The 18,528-nt window shown below is 34.6% G+C and overlaps 7 protein-coding genes across 7 annotated transcripts; 4 read left to right on the top strand and 3 right to left on the bottom strand.

Moving 5' to 3' along the window:
• Nucleotides 1-26: 26 nt before the first annotated feature.
• On the bottom strand, nucleotides 27-593 carry NAEGRDRAFT_66966 (uncharacterized protein; the record flags this gene model as incomplete). The annotated part of the gene is made up of 2 exons (XM_002677618.1): nucleotides 27-286; nucleotides 371-593. The coding sequence occupies 2 exons, from the start codon at nucleotides 591-593 to the stop codon at nucleotides 27-29; spliced, it is 483 nt and encodes a 160-aa protein (XP_002677664.1).
• A 424-nt stretch (nucleotides 594-1,017) lies between these two features.
• NAEGRDRAFT_55753 (nucleotide diphosphate sugar epimerase family protein) lies at nucleotides 1,018-2,449 on the top strand. Its single transcript, XM_002677721.1, has 2 exons — nucleotides 1,018-1,251; nucleotides 1,427-2,449. The coding sequence occupies exons 1-2, from the start codon at nucleotides 1,119-1,121 to the stop codon at nucleotides 2,431-2,433; spliced, it is 1,140 nt and encodes a 379-aa protein (XP_002677767.1). The 5' UTR covers nucleotides 1,018-1,118; the 3' UTR covers nucleotides 2,434-2,449.
• A 509-nt stretch (nucleotides 2,450-2,958) lies between these two features.
• Nucleotides 2,959-3,384, top strand: NAEGRDRAFT_33288 (uncharacterized protein; the record flags this gene model as incomplete). Its single annotated transcript, XM_002677720.1, has 1 exon — nucleotides 2,959-3,384. A coding segment is annotated over one exon (426 nt), but the record flags the coding sequence as incomplete, so codon positions are not given.
• A 1,550-nt stretch (nucleotides 3,385-4,934) lies between these two features.
• Nucleotides 4,935-6,086, top strand: NAEGRDRAFT_66963 (uncharacterized protein; the record flags this gene model as incomplete). The annotated part of the gene is made up of 1 exon (XM_002677719.1): nucleotides 4,935-6,086. The coding sequence occupies one exon, from the start codon at nucleotides 4,935-4,937 to the stop codon at nucleotides 6,084-6,086; it is 1,152 nt and encodes a 383-aa protein (XP_002677765.1).
• Nucleotides 6,087-6,551: 465 nt separating this feature from the next.
• NAEGRDRAFT_79544 (uncharacterized protein) lies at nucleotides 6,552-7,590 on the top strand (the record flags this gene model as incomplete). Its single annotated transcript, XM_002677718.1, has 1 exon — nucleotides 6,552-7,590. One exon carries the CDS (start codon nucleotides 6,552-6,554, stop codon nucleotides 6,960-6,962), a length of 411 nt encoding a protein of 136 aa, XP_002677764.1. The 3' UTR covers nucleotides 6,963-7,590.
• A 5,496-nt stretch (nucleotides 7,591-13,086) lies between these two features.
• NAEGRDRAFT_48687 (uncharacterized protein) lies at nucleotides 13,087-16,656 on the bottom strand (the record flags this gene model as incomplete). Its single annotated transcript, XM_002677617.1, has 1 exon — nucleotides 13,087-16,656. The coding sequence occupies one exon, from the start codon at nucleotides 16,654-16,656 to the stop codon at nucleotides 13,087-13,089; it is 3,570 nt and encodes a 1,189-aa protein (XP_002677663.1).
• Nucleotides 16,657-16,959: 303 nt separating this feature from the next.
• On the bottom strand, nucleotides 16,960-17,636 carry NAEGRDRAFT_3387 (uncharacterized protein; the record flags this gene model as incomplete). The annotated part of the gene is made up of 2 exons (XM_002677616.1): nucleotides 16,960-17,265; nucleotides 17,343-17,636. Coding segments are annotated over 2 exons (600 nt in total), but the record flags the coding sequence as incomplete, so codon positions are not given.
• Nucleotides 17,637-18,528: the final 892 nt, after the last annotated feature.

Below are 18,528 nucleotides of genomic sequence, written 5' to 3'. Positions count from 1 at the left end.
AATTCAAAGTTTGTTGCAAATACAATTTATTCCTCATCTGAAAGATCATCATCATCATTGGAAGCTGGTGCAGCAACAGAGCAATCACATGCCTTATTTTGAGCTCCAGCAAATGCCTTACAATTCACATCAAAATCAGGTTTCAATCCCATGTTAATTCCCTTAGCTTTCAATTCACACCAACCTCTCTTGAGTCTTGATTGTTTCTTACAAACTTGCTTCATGCAACTATAAAGTTGACTATCACAAGTTGATCTAGAAACTCCACATGTTTCATAACAAACATCTTTTCCAAAATTAAATAGTCAATTAAAACATGCCAAACAAAATAAAATGGTCAATCCGATAATTTTTGAAAGAAGAAACATACCATGACCATTACAACATTCTTCAAAAGCTTTGAAAAGAACATTTCCTAACAAGTTCAAGATCTTTGAATGTCTAGGTCCGCAACCATTCACAGAAGGTTTGTGTCCAGCACGAGGAGTTGAACAAGTTGGAAGACCACTACATGATTGTTGAGAGTCAGCAATGAAGAATAACAATACAACAGCCAATAGGAGGGTGAAAACAAGTTTGCCGTTGATTTGCATTGTGAATTTTTTTAAAATGATGTAAATTTGAAATGTCAGAAAGATGAACTTGCATTTGGCAGGTGATGTCAGATCAACTGTGTTGAAATTAACAATGGTAGGTCATAATATTTTCAATACAATGATAAATTACACTATTATCCACTCAATGGCACACCAATCTCATCAAAATCCCTTAATCCTCTGCTCTCAATATCTTCAATTCAAATGGTGCTCCAAATCAAGTCAAACCTTCCTAAGAGTGCACTGAACGAATCACACAAAACTCGTCAAAAACCAAATCTCTCATAAATCCGAGCACAGGTGAACATTCGAAGTCATCGCGTACATGGTTCGATATTCATCATATCACCAACAACAGCCATCAAGCATAAAGACAATGCAGCATTCTCTTCATCATCAAATTTTAATAAAAAAGAGAGAAGAATTTTTTTCTTGGTTTTTTCTTGGGTGAGCGCGGAAGACTTTGATAATTAATTGTATTATTGTTGTGTTGTTATTAAATATTGTACTATAAAAGAGAAAATGCCAACAGCTAAACCAAGAGTGCTCGTTTTGGGAGGAACTGGATTTGTCGGTAGACATTTTGTTAAATACCTTGTGGATAAAGATTTGGCTAGTAAGATTAGAGTTGCTGATAAGCAATTGCCAAAGACTGGTATGTTTTGAATATTATTGTTGTTAATTAATTATTATTAATATTTAATGGTGATGCTTATGAATAATCATTTGAATCACCGTCGACTGTCATCATCATCTGTTCATCATCAATTTAAATTCATCATCATCAATAATATATTTCATAATTAAATTAATTTAAACAACAACAATAGCCTACTTGTCCGAAGAATTCCTCAACATTTATGAAAACAATCCAATTGTTGAATTCAAACAAGCTAACTTGTCTAATCCAACTCACATTAAAAAGGCTTTTGAAGATACCACTGGACCATATCAATTTGTTGTCAATTTGGCTGCTGAAACCAGATACGGACAAGAAGAAGCCACTTACAAGCAAATGATTTTCGACATTTCTATTAACTGTGCCAAGGAAGCTCTCAATTACTTGTCATCAATTGAAAAGTATGTTGAAGTTAGTACTGCTCAAGTCTATGACTCTGGTAGCAAGGCCAGTAAAGAAACTGACAAGATTGCTCCATGGACTAATCAAGCTAAGTTCAAGGCTCAAGCTGAAGATGAATTGAAAAAGCTTTCACCTGAACTCTCTCAAAAATTGGTCATTCTTCGTCCATCAATAATTTATGGACCTGCTGATTTGAATGGTCTTACTCCACGTATTACTTGTGCCTGTACTTATACTCTCACCAAGGATAAGATGAAATTCTTGTGGAGTGGTGATTTGTGTATTAATACTGTTCACGTTAGAGATGTTGCTCGTGCTCTCTGGCATGTCTACATGAATACCAAATCAACTGGAACTCTTGTCTATAATTTGAGTGATAAGAATCAAACAGATCAAAAGAAGATTAATGAAATTTTCGAACAAATTTTCGGAATTGAAACTGGATTCTTTGGAACACTTCTCTCACAAGCAGCCAAATTGAACATGAAGAGTGCTGCTGAAACTGCTAACGAAAATCACATGAATCCTTGGAGTGAAATGATCAAACAATCAGGAATCAAATTTACTCCTCTTTCACCTTACATTGATAAGGAATTATTGTACAATAACTCACTCTCTGTTGATGGATCATTGATTGAAAAGGATACTGGCTTCAATTATGAACATCCAAAGGTTACCAAGGATCTTATTGAAGAACAAATCAAATACTTTAAGAATTTGAATTTATTCCCTGATTTTACAAAGATTTCCAAGTAAAATAATTATCTTTTTCAATTTATTCCTAAATATTTAGTAAATTATGAAAATAATAATAATTGAATTAAAAGTAAAAAAATGCACAAATTAATTAGTAGAATAGGGTCATCATCAAAACAATTGCATCTTTTCAATCAATATTCAAAACAGCAACAAGTTTTTCAAACAATTACAAATCAACAATTTGTTATCAATTCCATTCTCAACAACACTACAACTTCATCCATTCAAAAACGATATTATTCCGATGATAAATTTTCATCATCAAATAATGATGATATTTTGATAGATGATGAAAATGAAATGGAAGAATCAACATCCATTGTCTCTTCCTTTGATCCTAAAACTCTAATGAAAAAGTACAAGTACACCTTTAATGGATTACCTGTTCCTTCTGCACCTGATTACATTTCTCCACCAATAATTCTCAACTCGGCACCTGATATTGTTACTACAAAACTTGAGGGAGAACTTCCAGTGACCTACTCTGATATTGAATATATTTTCAGTAGGGAACACTCAAAGATGGAATTTACTTGTGGAACAGTTGAGGAATTTCCAGAACCGAATGAGAAAATGCCACAAATTGCATTTGCTGGAAGAAGTAATGTTGGAAAATCGAGTTTATTGAATTCTATTGTGGATTCTGATAGATTGGCTAGAGTGTCATCGACGCCAGGTCACACGAAACGTATTAATTATTTCAATATGCATGACATGCTCTATGTTGTGGATTTACCTGGATATGGATACGCTGAAGGAAATAAGGAAAAAATCAAGGGTTGGAATACAGTACTGAGACAATACTGCACAGAAAATACAGTATTGAGAAGAGTTTTCATATTATTGGATGCAAGATATGGTATTTATGAACAGGATTGTGAATTTATGGACATGTTGGAGGAATCAGGAGTTCCCTATCAAATAATTCTCACCAAGTGTGATAAAGTATCTCATGAACACTTGTGTGAATTGATGCAAGTTACCTACGATGCTATGAAATCTGGAGAGGCCTTTAGAACATGTTTCCCATACATTATTCCAACCAGTTCTGAAAATATGCTTGGTATTCAAGAGGTGAGGGCTGCCATCATTAGATCGAGTGGAGTTCTCGAAAGTATGGCACTCTATACAAGTAAACAAAGGGCTGAAATTTCTTCCAAAATTGAGGAAAAATTGAGAGAATCCAATCCAGAACATCCCTATTTCGCTAAGGTCAATCAAGCATTGAAAAAATTCGTATCCAATGATAATGAAACTAAGGCCACAAATGAGAATATACAACAAAAAGTAGTGCCACCACCTACACCAAAGAAAGATGATAAGATAGCCAAACAGGCCACCACAACTGAGGATAAAACCAAATCCTCCACCTCTAAAAAGAAGAACAAAACCTCAGAAGAAATAGAACAAGAAATGTTGGCAAAGAAAAAGAAGAAGAAGGTGAATATTGTTGGATTGTGAGCATTGGATTATAATCTTATAACAGATGCTGTTTGAGAGGACTGAAACAATTATTTCCCTCAATTCAAATATTATTCTAATAACCATACAATCGTTGTAAATCAATGTGAAGCTAACAAGATATCTTTAACGTTTGGATTTGGTTGGAAGGGAAGTGGCTACCTTATTAAAAAAACAATTGTCAATGTTGTTTACTGATCTATTGTTAAAGTTCCTAATTCCTTCTGTTTTGATAGAACTGGAAAGAGTAACACCAGATTCATTTGGTTATTGATTATAATTACTGTATTTAAGTTTGTTAATGTCATTTGATAAACAGTCAATACATGTCACATCATGTTTTATTCCTTCTTTTTACAGATTAAAACCCGAGCGGTTCCTGTAAGTTCTTCCTTTTTACTAAGACAAACTGCAAGTAAACCATTCATCATGCATGAGATAATAAAGCAAGATGATTTCAAAATATATTCTAAGCGCATTTAACTATTGTGAATCTCAATTCCATGCACATATAGTTAATTATTGTTGAATTCTTTGAAATAACGAAACTGGCAAAAACAACAAGTAAAACTGTAACCCCTCCACAATTTGTCCAACACATAAAATAAGTTAAATAACAATATAATGTTAGAACGCGTATCAACATCACCAGCTAAATCCATCATCTGACCATATTTGACAACAAGTCCACATTTTAAAAAGTTTGGCATAATACCCCAACAAGATGAAAATACGCTACTGTCATTTCACGTCAGTTCTAGTTGAGGCCTTCGGTAGGGCATGACTGTAAAACGTCGAAAAGTCCTGCAATAGGCGTAAAGTTTTACCTCAAACAATTCGGTAAGAGGCCAAACAATAAAGAGTGAGAAATACGACTAATCAATAATGAATGCTCTTTCGCACTGTTTAACTTCATTGTTGGCATGCTGACACCAAGTTATTATCACAACCAAACAACAATATCTTCATCATTATGATTATGTGTGAACAAATCACCTCCATTGTTGTTTCGAATTGCAAAAAAACAACAACTAATCATGAAACAAACAGAATATCCAACAAGTAATTCATCAACACCTTCTTGTGGAATTAGTAATGCTACCACCACTAGTCAACTCAATCAAGTAGCAGATAATATGACATCAACATCTCCATCCATAAATAAAACCTTGCAAGATACTCCAGGTTTTAGAATGAGAAAATTCAATAAGAATAAGCGTTTCAAAGAGAATTACTTTGAGATGAGAATGATGGATACCTCAGCAAGTACATGTTCTTCCTTTGAGAGTAGTTTCAATGGTAATATTTACAATAAGGTCAATCATCAAACAATAACAAACAAGAGAAAGACAACAACAAACAATTCCTCTGCAACATCTCAATCAACTAGTAGTAAGAAGAGGAAAAAGTCTGCAAGCATCTGCAGCAGCAGCAACAATAACATGGAGGTAGCAACAACACCTTTTACATCAATGAGTAGTGGAACAATTACAAATTCATTCCCAATTGTTTCCTTTGATTCGGATTCAAACATGATGATTAAATCATCAACACTTCCATCATTTGCACTCTCCCCTAATATTATTAATCAAGAATTTCCCAATTTAAATGATAACTTTTTCAGCACGAATCCATCTACCACAACTCAACCTGTACTAGTAGCTGAGAAACCAACCATTATCGAAAATACTTCAAGTTTAGTAGAATTGTTAATGAGCAATAACAATGACAATGGATATAGTGGCACACTCCAACAACATGAACAAGCATCTGTTGCTCAACAGAATTCTGTGATTTCTCACGCTACTCCGAATAGTGTAAATAATAATTCGGAGCAAGCACAACAACATGTGATACCAAGCACTTCTTCGGGTGTATTGAAACCTTTGGTAATCGGAGAGGGTATTACTTCATCTTGCAACAATTCGATAGCTTCACCATCTGCTTCCTCTTCATTGTCCAACTCTACTGTATGTAATCATTTGATGATTAATGATCAGCATCAAACAACAACATTAGCAAACTGTGCTCCATCCATGTGGGGTAGTATTCTTCCATTGAGACCTGTTTGTATTGATGAGATTTGTAGTGAATGGGAGCAATTATTGTCCTCCAACTCCAATTCTACTGCTGTTATTGTTGACTCTCTTAAACAACAACCACAATCTTTGGAGGCTATTAACATGTAAGATTGTTTGTGATGATACAATGTCAACCACCTTCCTAGCTTCTTAAAAACATCATCTATTGCCTTCGGGGAACACAAACCGATTTGGAATAGGCTTATTATCATCCACACATGGATCCCTCATCAGAAAGTGAGGGATCAAACACGATTTATCCATTAACCCATTCTACCCTCGTGGAGAAAAATCAACCATCAACAAGAGAGTTCTTCCTCGCCTAATAAATAGTGCTCTTAACAAAATAATCTCATTCTTTAAAAAATCATTTCATTACCATCTAAATCTACAGAATGAAACTGTAGATGACCATAAATTTAAAATTTAAAATTTAAAAATTAAATCAAATACAAAAAATCAAGATGAAAAATGAATGAGAGTTCCTTCCCTCGACTGAGAAGAATCATCTCTCCTATTGATTCATTCTTTTCTTGTGGGAGTATTCCACCCTCTTTTCTTGATTCTACCATCATGGCTCATGATTCTAATTTAATAATATCGGAAGAAGATTTTAGTGATGAGGAAATTAATTATCAGGAAGAAGGATTTAATTGTGAATTATGTGGACAATATGTTGGAAATAATTTTGAATATGAACATCATTTGGAAACTCTCCATAAACATGTTTGTACAGAGTGTAGTAGAGTATTTCCGAGTGCATTTCTCTTATCAGTACATTTGGAGGAGAAGCATGATTCATTCTTTAGTGTGATGACTCTCAAAAAGGATTGTTATCAATGCTTGGTTGAAGATAAATCCATTTGTAATGCCAAATTCAGAACAAGTGAAGAGAGAGACGAGCACATGAGGAATGTGCATTTATACAAGAATGATTTTAGTTTTGAAAATATTGGATTTATTGTAAACTATGAGGAGGATTAGATGTTGGGAGTTTTTTGGGTTGTTTATTCATATATATCCAATTTGATTGTAATTGAACTTGCATTATAGGGTTGTCCAAAAAAGATATAATTATATATTTTCTATTTTCATAATTACTAAATCAGTCAATTGGTCAAAAAAGTAATGCTAGCAAAACCTTCAAATCTGAAAAGAGAAACGAACTCATATTTACTCAATCAAAAACAATACAACAAAATGCAACCACAAAAGACAAGTACCACAGGAGGAGGAACCTTACATAACATTGCTGAAAAGATTAAACATCCATTCACCCACGATACTGACACCAACATTACCTATCAAACCAGAGAACAAAAGAAGCTAGCAGAAACCGATCCACACTTGGCTCAAGAGCTTGGAGCTAAAGATGTTGGAGTACCTCCAGTCACAACAAATCCTCTCTCAAGTACTAGAACCACAACTACAGTTCCAACAAAGGATGCCATGTTAAATCAATCTAGTGTGCCATCCACTCACTCTACAATTTCAAGAGAGGAATACCATGAAAAGAAGTGGTAAAAATATGAATGAAATTTAATTTCCTTTTAATTGTTGTGAGATTAACATTGTAATCTTTGTAAATATTTAAATAATAAATAATAGCGTGAAAAAAATAGTTCCAAAATTATGAGGAATTGCTATGCAGACTTACACACGTAAATGCAAGTGGAGATGTCACTTTTCATTCGACTAAATAAATCTGAGGAATACCATTGATTCTTAATACTTTCTTCCCTATCCAATTTTCCCTTAATTAATTAAATATTGACCTGCTGGTATTGAATGGCTGTGAGGTGAAAAGTCGTTTTATCGCTAAAATATTGTAGTGCTGGATTTCTATTTATTAAGCTTGTCCAATGTCCTGTTGAAAGCATAATCTTGATGTTAACTGAGGTTTTGTTTTAAATTTAAAAAAAAAAGCGGCAAATCGTAAACCTAAGCAATTAAAATCATCAAAAGAGATGGCTTCATCTGAGGAATATTTGGAATTGAAAAAACACAAAATATCAACGGAGCATGAAGTGAGAATACCTCCACTTAATATTGGTTCATTAAATAGTAATAGAACATTTGCACCCTCATCAAAACATTTACATTTACATAATATAACAACAGAGAATATCAAACACTCTCTATGCAACAAATCCAAATCTAAACCAATTGTATTATCTCGGAATAATGAAAATACATTTTCTACCATCATTCAATCGAAGAAGGAACCAAACCATCATCAACAATCATCATCACAAATGAATCAAAAGGATGGATCTATTTCCCTAGATGAATTACAGGAAACTGAGGTTAAAAACATTTTCAAAAGATTCTTTCCAAGAGGAACCAAAGTTTCTCATGCTCGTTGTGGTTGTGGATATCTGCATCCTTATATTTCCCTCCCAACAGACTCTAATGGAAATGTGACCTTGGAGAGTGAATTGAACAAGTCTAACAAAACTCCTACCAATCTTCATGGCTCAACTAAAATAGTAATCAGGAGAAATGTATCACCAACAACAGAACCATCAAATAATCGAGTAACAAACTCAAACAGTCCATTTTTCTATCATTCTGAAAGGAGGTCAAAACCATTGGATTTCATTCTAGGTTCTTCCTCTATTTCACAAACTCCTATTCATATCGATATCCCAAATATTAATGATGGAGATTTTTCAGATGAAGAAGAGTTGACAAAACTCTTGAATTTCACTTCTAACATTACACCAAACAAACTCACATCTCCATCCAACCATGGGGAATCATACACTAATGAATCTCTACAGGAATTACCTTCAAAAGATTTTATGTTCGATGAAAATGTACATATTAGTGAGGAAGAGGAAAAGGAAGAGGAGCAGATTTGCAACATTGTCGAAAAATGTTCTCAGTTGAAGGAAAAGCTTAAGGAAATGGAGAGCGAATTAAAATCAAAGGAGGAAAAATTATCAATTATAGAGGAGGAAAACAAAGAGAAACTTAGGGAATTGGAAAATGAGTTGAAATCAAAAGAAGAAACAATCACAAATCTGGAGGAGGAAAAACAACAATTTGAAAATGAAAAGATATCGTTTGAGGAAAAAATCAATGGCTTGAACGATAAAATTGTTGAGTTGGTGTATTGTGTACCTCCTATACCTCCATTAAATTCAAGTTTTTCTTCAAGTCATCCAGTGGCAGATTCTAAAGAAGAGGATGTTCCACAATCTAAAGAAGAATCCGTGCAAGCAGATCATAACCTTTTAAATCTTACCAATGATGAGAGTACAAATACAGACTTGGAGGTCAAAGAAGCGAGCACACAAGTACAAACCAGCACCAATGAAGCTCCAACCCAAACCTATATCCCTGTTTCAAATACTTCTGAAAATAGCACCAACACAGAAACAGAACAAAAAACAATTGCAGAAACACCTGTTCAATGCTCAATATTCGAAGAGGAGAAACCACTTGTCGACGAAGAATTGTTAAAAGAGAGAGATGGGCAGATACAGCAATTGCTTGACAAGCTTGCCGAAAAAGAGGAAGCTGTGGAAAAGCTCATAACTGAAAATCAAACTTTAGTGGAGGAGAGGGATTTCATTTCTCAGAACATTTCCTATGGAATTGATGCCAATAAGAAAGTGCTCGAACTGTTGGAGAAGGAGCTGGAAAGAATCAAGAATGAAATGCAAACTCAGAGCGACGACTTTGAAAGGGAAAGAAAGATTCTAGAGAATGAAATTGAAACCCTTCAAAATCAAGATACAAAGAACCAAGAGGCAACAACAAACAAAATAACAGATTTAGAGAAGGAATTGAACGAGGCTAGGACTGTTGTTGAACTAATGACAGCAGAAGTGAACAAGGCAAACGAATCATCCACCAAACTGACTAAAGATTTGGAAGAAATTCCAATTCATAAACAAAATCTAGAGGATGATTTGGAAGCTGAACGAAAAAAGTATGAGGAATTGCTGGAAACACTGCAAGAGAGAATCGATGAGGATAACAATAACAAGAATGTGATTGCAAATACCTCTCAACAAGTGAAATTGATGAATTCAGAATTGGAGGCATTGAAGAAAATGCTTGAAGAAAAGGAAGAAATTGTTGAAGATTTAGAAGGAAAATTGACAGAATCCCAGCAGAATGTGGAAGACCTCCTTTCAACCAAGCAAGAAGCAGCAGAGTCAACTTTCGAACAGCTGGAAGGACAAAATGCTCAAATAGAATCTCTTCTCGATGAAGTTAAGGATAAGGATGATGAGATTTATTCTTTGCGAGCTGAACTCGTGCAGCAACAAAAGCAGTTGAATGGTGTGGAAGAAAAACTACAAGATAAGGAGAAACAGTTCAATATTAAATGCAAGGAGATTACGCAATTAGGAAGAGATATTGATATTTTGAAAGATACATTAAATGGAAAGAGCGATTCCGAAAATGAACAAATCAAAAGGTTGGAAGAAAGAAATTTAGATCTAGAGAATAGTCTAAATGAAATGGAAGAAGAGCTAAAACAAATTGAGGAAAGAAAGGAACTTGAGAAGCAAGAATTTGATGAGGAAAGAAGTAGACTTGAGGAATTACTAGAAAATTACTCTCACGAAATCAAAAATAAGGAATCCATCATGGCAGATTTGGAGAAGGAAAATACAGAGGTGAAATCATTGTTGGACATTAAGGATTCCACCATTGATGAGTATTCTTCTCGATTGGAACAACTAGATGAAGAAAATGAAAAATTAAAGGAACAATTGAAAGCCATTGAGAAAGATTTGGAGCAAATACAAAGAAAAAATAATGACCTTCAAAATCAATTAAGCTCTGGGGATGACGAGATAAATTCAAAGTTGGAAAGATCACTGGATGGCTGTGAAAGATATAAGGCACTTCTTGATGAGTCAAATCAAGAAGTAGAGTCACTCAATAATGAAATACTAGTTCTAAAAATTCAAGTTGAGGATTATAAGCTTACAATTGATACAATTAGGGAAGACCTCAAATCTCAAGGAGATAATCAAGAACTCTTAAACCAAATTGATCAACTAGAGAAGAATATAGAAAAGAAGGAAAACACTATTTCTGAAAAGGAAAGGGAAATTCAAAAATCAAAGGAGGAATTGGACAGATTCATGGAAACTTACAATATTTACAAGGAGAGAGCCGAGACGGAAATCACTCACTTCCAAGAACAAATTTCCTCATCATTCAATGAATTACAAGAAAAGAACGACTTGATTTCAAACTTGCAAAGTCTTTTAGCAAAACAGCAATTGGAACACGATAGAGAAATGCAAAATGCTAACCAAGTGCTCAACTCTCTCCAAGAAAGTCTTTCCAATAATGCTCTTAATATCGAAAGGTTAAATAAGGAGAAGGAAGCACTTGAGAAGAGTTTGATGACAAAATCTCAAAACTCTGCTGTCGAGAGCAGAGAATTGAACGATCTGAGAAGGGAAAACTATGACCTGAAACGCCAATTCGATGAAAATAGACAATCTAATGAAAAGATGCAACAAGAAGTGGAAAGACTTTTAGAACAATTGACCAAGGGTGGAGGTCCTCCTTCAAGTGTTGAAGGATCTCCTGAGATGGCTTCTAAAACTCCAACTCACAGAAATGGTAAATTCTCAGCAATTATTCAAACCACTCCACTCTCACCAAATACCACGGTTGACTTGTGGAAACAATTAAGATCTGAAATTTTGAGACTCAAACAAAAGAACGTTGAGCTTGCCCAACAAATCATGCAAGTTAACAAGAGTAAGGAGGAAACCATATCAAAATATGAAAAGGAGCTTAGAAAAACTCAATTGGATATTTCTAAATATCGTAAGATTGAAGTGGACTTTGAAAAACAAAAGACCCAACTCATGCAAGTCGAAGAATATGGACGAAAGCTTGAGGAAAACAATACCCTTCTTAACAATCACCTCAAACAACTAGAATACGAAAAATCCAATCTATTACGATTGCAAGAACAAACCAAGTCCGAGCTACAACAACTGAAAGACAATTTAGAAACCTTAACAGCAGAAAATCAAAGACTGATTAAAGCTGAAAAGAAACGAAATCTAGGAGATAAGGTTCAGCCACCTACATCACTCTTACCAACCACCAACTCAATTTCCAATAAAAAAAAGTAAGAGTGAAATATTTAGTTTATTTAAGCTTCGGCAACTTGACCATTAACACAGCAAACATATCTCTTCAAAAAGTCTCCAATCTTTTGAAGAATAGGATGTGAACAACCTGGATCAGAGGTTTCAGCTTGTTTCCAACTTCTGAAAAGACCTACTGAGATCATGACTGTAAGCGAAATCAAAGCACAACCAAAATAGAGCATTAAAAATCCCAAACCAAATCCAGTGTAATCGACAAAGTTAGTAAATGTTGGGAAATTTGATGAGGCTGTGGAAATAACAGCAACTAATCCAGCAATACAATAATAAAAACCAATAATAGAGTATGGAACGGTAAAGATTACTGAAATGATAAATGTTCTCCTCTTTTGAACAATAGTCTTTTGATCGTATACTGGGGTTGATGTCATTCCTTCACCTGCTCCATACTGTTCCTTTGATGTACCTTCATGAATGTAATTCCATTGGGTAGCCAAAACAGCCAAAATAAATCCAACAATCATCAAAGTAAGGGCCATTAAGAATAATCCAACCAATAAGCAAACAACAACATCTAATAAATGTGATGGTCCGCTATAGGAACGATATAATCCATCACCAATAAACCAACCAGAGATTGGAACAGCAACAACACCAATAACTCCCATTATTAAGCAAAATGTTGCCAATTGAAAGTAAGGATGATAGACAATTTCGGCAGACAATCCAGGTGCTTCTGTTGTTCCTGTGGCAACATCATCATATCCGGCATAGGCATCTTCTACTTGAGGTGGCTGCTCTTCGTTGTTAAAGATTGCCGTTTCACTTTGGTTGTACATGATGTTTGGATAATATTTTTTTAAAATATTTGAGAGATTTTTTCCTTGATATCCTTAACATTGTTTGGACTCCTTTATGAATTTCCATTTCAAAAACTCAATGATGTGAAATAGGTTTAAATTAATAGTTTTGGATTGAGGGTATTGAAATTTGAAAGAAAAATATGTTTATTGAGAAACACTTGGTTCTTCAACCTGCTTTTCGGCTTGATTTTTAGCTATAGCTGCTACAAAGTATTCCCACATGTCAAACCATGTTTGACACTCAATTATTGATTTGGCTTCAAAATCTAAATACCTCTCTGGGAGACAGAAGGAAAAGAGAACAGTTGAATCGACTTTCATTTCCTCCTTCTTGATACCTAATAAGGTACTTGCAATACCACCCTTAATTTCCAATAGTCTTCTCTTCTTAACAAGTTCTCCCTTTTGGAGATATCTGATCGAAGATACTGGGAATTTGGATTTAATTTCATAGAGAGGGACAATATTTCTCGACTCTGGTTTCACATAGCAAACAAAGTTCTCGTCTGCAGAGAGGAATAGGTGGACAAGTTTCTTCTTAGAGGTTCCACTCGATGAGTGTTTATATATGGTCACACCAGTTTTGAGAGTTTTAATTACTTGAATAATCTTACTTGGTGAACCAGATTTGACTTGAACAAGTTTGGCATTTCTTCGTTCAGCTCTCGAAGGGGTTATTGAAGGACTTGTTTTAGGAGGTGGAGAAGTTAACTTTTTGGAAAGAGATTTGGAAACAATACTAGAAAATACAGTGCTTGGAGAGTTTGGAGAGGTTAGCTCTCTAAGTTTGGCCAAGTTTGAGGATGGCTTGGTTGGTGTAAAGAGTGGTTTTTGAGAAATATCAGTCATGTTCAATGCCGATTGATTATTGAATGTAATGTCGAGTTGTGGTTTCGATGAATCAAAGGCATAGGCAGAGTCGTCGAGCATGACGTGTTCTTGAGTGGCATTCAGGAGTCTATTCATCTCGTAATCAATTTCTATAAGTTGTTTCTTATTGTCTTGGGGGACTAGTGTTTTTGTTGGTTCGATTTTTTGGGTGGAAAGTGTCTTTCTGAAATGATCCAGAATGGATCTAGCATCATAATTCGAGTAGTTTGTACTTATTGGTTCAAGAGTAATAGTTGTTTGATTTGGAGTTTTTTCAGTGGATTTTGGTGGAGTACTATCCCTTGATGGTTGTCTGTCAGGAGAAACATAAATTTCCTCATCAATAACTGACGAAGCCAATTGCTCAATGGTCATTGGATTTTCAGTGTTGGCAGAAGAAATGAGAGCATCAAGAGAGGAGACATTGTTTGGAGTTTTAAAATTTGGTGAGACAATATCACTGATAATCTGGTCTTCCTCCTCTTCCATGTTGTTAAATTCTTCTTTTGGTTGCTCCTCAATCATAGATGTTTGTTCGATTTTCTCTTCAAGACTTTCTTCCAATACTATCGGTGTTGTTGTTTCTTCACATTCTTGACCAAGTTTTGATAAAGTCTCGGCAATGGATTTCATGAGTTTTTCAGAGGTTGAAGGCTCTGTTACCTTTTCACCCCATAATAAAGAATTCTTCCAATCCTTTTCCCATTCTTGACAAAAATCCTCCAATTTCAAATCCACAATAATTATCTGGTCAGGTGTTTCTTGTCCAAGTTGCTTGAATATTCTACTCATTACTAAATTCTTGAGAGGAACATCGTCTCCAATTGCTGCTTTGGCACTCTTGTTAATATGTTGCTCGATTATGTTGATGACATGTTCTAGTTTCATGAGGAATTGTTCAGATATTGAGTGCCTGTAATAGACCATATCTCTAATCTTTTCCCTATTGATTCTAATCTTGGGTTGGAATGTTGTTTTTTGATCTTTGGTTACATCTAACTTTTGACACTTGTCCTTGAAACAAGGTGGCATCTTGAGTGGCTTTTGTTGAAGCATGATTCCTCTTTCAATAGATGCCAACCATTCCATTTGTTCCTTCTTCGAGGAAAACTCCAAATAAATATTGCATACTTTTTGTGGAGCAGTCAGATAGTCAGCAGCACCTATTGGGGTAGAAAGGGAGTCACTTTGGAAGATAAGCTCACTAGTCTCTGGACTTATTTGAATTGTCTCTGTTGGAATGTCACTGATGGTTTCATTTTCATTCTTTTCAAATCCCTTAACGGCAAATCTTGAAACGACTGTATGCAAAGTTTTTTCATCCAATATTTTCCCTTCAATAGAAATGTACCTCCAAACTAACTCTCCTGATTTGAGATCATCAAATATATTTGTTGATTCAATTGGTATATGATGGGCTGCGATCTTTGTCTCTTTCATTTGATCTTCAATAGAATCAAAATTGAAAATATCAAAACTAAATGGATCCATAAAAGTTTGCTTTAAATTAGCCAAATTATCACAATCCAATTTTTGAGTTCCTAGCAATACACTCTTGATGGATGTCTGTTGAGTTTGACTCATCAAATAAATAATATCTTTACAAAGAGTATGTTGAGGAAGATCTAACAATTCAAAATCATCAATTAGAATATAAAGATCAGATCTATTCGATAGCCCAATGTTGGAGAGAGTTTCAGATGATGGATTTGTCAGGAGAGTATGACATTGCAATAATAAATCTGTAAAATCCAAACTCTTACTTTGCATTTTCAGATTTTCATATTCACTGTAAATATTTTGCAGCAACATTAACTTTCTTCTCTCTCCATTGACTGAATCTCTTTGGTGTTGTGAAATGATTTCGCGGAGGAGCATGTCTGGAGTTTTCATTTCCAGTTTGAGAGCTTCAATAAAATTCTGAATACCCTCCACATCCATTGATAATTCCTTAAGAGAGTTGGTTTTATCATTATGTTCCAATACCTTACTCAAACAAAATCTAGTATCCTCATTGGAAATGATCTTAAATCCAGAATTTCCATATGGTTTTCCTGCCTTTTTAAGGATGGTACTGGAGAAGGTGTGAAATGACATGACTTTAATATCCTTCATCTGGTCAGGAACTTGTTGGAGTAGGATATCCTTGATAATACGAGAGTCCATATTGGATCTTGTTAAAAAGAGAAAGGTTCCTTTCTTTGAGTTTCCAATAATTTTTAAAACCTTTTCCAACATTAAATTGACTGTGGAAAATGTACTATCCTTTGGATGTGCACAAGATTTAATTACGAGAGGTCTTTTGGGGGATGTTTTTTGAGAGAATAATTTCTCCCTCGTCAATTCTTTGAACATTATTTGAGGAGAGGAATATTGTTGCTCGGAGAGGGAAGTGTTTTCAGCGGCTGATAATTCTGGTCGGGATGGTTGTTGACTAATTTCTTCATTGTTTCGGAAGGAAATTATGCTCTCACTCTCCTCTACCTCTTGCTCATCCTCATCATCATTGAAAATTGTTGGCAATTTTGGCGCCGAAGATCCACTCTTATTCAGAATGGAAAATAAAGAAACTTGAACCAGAGGTGTTGGTACTGTTGATGGAGTTGTGGTTAGAATAGAGTCTTGAACATTTTTTTGAAGAGTTGAAGAAGCAAGACTAAAATCATCAAGAGAAGCTGCCACAAGCACAGGAGCTTGACTTGTATTTTGTGATTTTCTTCTTTTGGGTGTTGTTTTTTCTGGTTGTTGATGGAGGGTGGATATTGTACTCGATGATAAAGATTTGCTCATTGAGCGTTGTTGCTGTTCCCTTTTGGATTTATTGTTACTAATCGATTTCATCATGATGATTGTTGTGCAGAGGAAGTGATGGGATGATGAGGGAAGATGGTCATTAAGGATTTTTTTTTGAATAATAAAACTGTTTTTTTATTGGCGGGAAAAAATCTCAACGCTCCTAATTTCTAGACCAAAACAGATGCAGTAATATAATAGTAATAATAGATGGATAAATAATATGAAACAAAACATATTCAGAGTTTATGGTTCAACATTGGCAAAAAGTGAAGAAACATCAGCCAAACCAAAATCATTAATCTTTTTCAGACGAGTATTGTCTAGAACCTTATCTTGTTTCCAGACCTTTGCAAATTCAAATTCATTTTCACCGCCAAAATCTTTTAAAACAAGATCAGGTGTAAAGTAAGGTTCCATAAATTTCATCATTTCTTCCTTATTAGAAGTGTTACAGAATTTAATCTTTTCCTTTGTGGCAGCTGGAATAAATGGACTAATGAGCTTCCAGAACCAACTGAAAACTCTTGGTGGATTCATAATTAAGGCAACTCCCAATCTTTCAGGGAAATGACTACTCAAAATTTCAACTGTTTGTTTACAGACAGATAAACTTGGTGCATTCTTCATTGAATATCCCGAATAATCACAAATCCAAACCTATTAACATTATTCCAAATGAATTATTATTCATAATTAAATAATTTGGTAATGAGTTAAAAACAAATGAAACAAACCATTTGGGTATGACCATCATCCATTCTATCAACAGCAGTCCACAACGTATAAACCAACAATTCAATATTAGCAACATTATCATAGGTATTCTCTCTTGCAGGAACAAGATAGACAACAGGTCTTCCGAATTTATCATGTCCATGAACAAACATCTTTCCTGTAGACCCTTCATGGTCGATTTTTGTTGCATTAATCATGTGTGGCTTGTATGATTCAATCCATTCCAATGAATGTTTCAACAAGTTAAAAGCCTTATGCACATCAAAATCTCTAGCACGTAAATATCTAACTAAACAATGATGATCAGCATCAGCATAATAAATGTAATATTTCTGATAAGGTGTCAAACCATTTGTTTCCTCATATTCCCTTGTTAATCTAACCATTTCTAAAAAGGCTTTATGTTGTTCCTCCTTCAAACAAGGTGGCATTGAAATTTTATCATATTCAATCGGAGCCTTGATATCAAACTCTGTTGGACGTGATGATATTTGAGAAGGAAGTTTACTCTTGCTTGCCTCGGTACTCTCTGATGGATTGGCTGCTAATTTTTCTTCCATGATGCTTTAATGATGATGAAAAAAGGTAACGGTTTTTTTTACAACAAGATGATGTGAAGAATTTCTAAACCAAAAGTGAAAAATCCTGTTGTTGATTTTTTTTGAACAACAATGAAAGCGCATATATAACGGAAAGCAATTGCGTGCTAGTGCGGACTGTTTTTGTCCCCAATAGCGAGGGCTGAAATTTTAATATTTATTGAAATATTGTAAATATTATTTCAAATAAATACAAAGCCAATATGCATTTCCATTTTCCTCACCCCAACCAATAATTTGAACAGCATGAGCTGCAACAACAGTGTCAGAATTGACTGAATAAATACCCATTGATAATTTACAAAATCTCTGTTGTAATATTTCACATGATCTCCAGAATTGACTCCAGAAGCTGCTGAAGATTTCTTTGGTTTCTTAGCGAGAGTAACAACACCACCAGAATTGACTCTTCTCTTGAGAGTTTTTGAGGTTTTCTTTGAAGATTTTAACGACCTCTTTTTTGATTGTTGTTTTTTCTTCCACTTTTTTGTAAATTATTTCCACCAACTTTTCCATTTTTAGAAGTCTTTGATTTTCTTGATGAAGATACAGATCTGCTTGATGATTTACCAGATTTTACCTTTCC

This window comes from Naegleria gruberi (assembly GCF_000004985.1).
Source record: "Naegleria gruberi genomic scaffold NAEGRscaffold_21, whole genome shotgun sequence".
In the NCBI taxonomy this organism is placed as follows: Eukaryota; Heterolobosea; class Eutetramitea; order Acrasida; family Naegleriidae; genus Naegleria; species Naegleria gruberi.
This window is presented reverse-complemented; position numbering and strand designations above follow the sequence as displayed.

Excerpts from the sequence above, each read along its gene's own strand:
- NAEGRDRAFT_55753 (XM_002677721.1), top strand. The coding sequence starts at position 1,119 with ATGCCAACAGCTAAACCAAGAGTGCTCGTTTTGGGAGGAACTGGATTT. Across the intron at positions 1,252-1,426 it reads TAAGCAATTGCCAAAGACTG|CCTACTTGTCCGAAGAATTC; the intron begins GTATGTTTTGAA and ends CAACAACAATAG.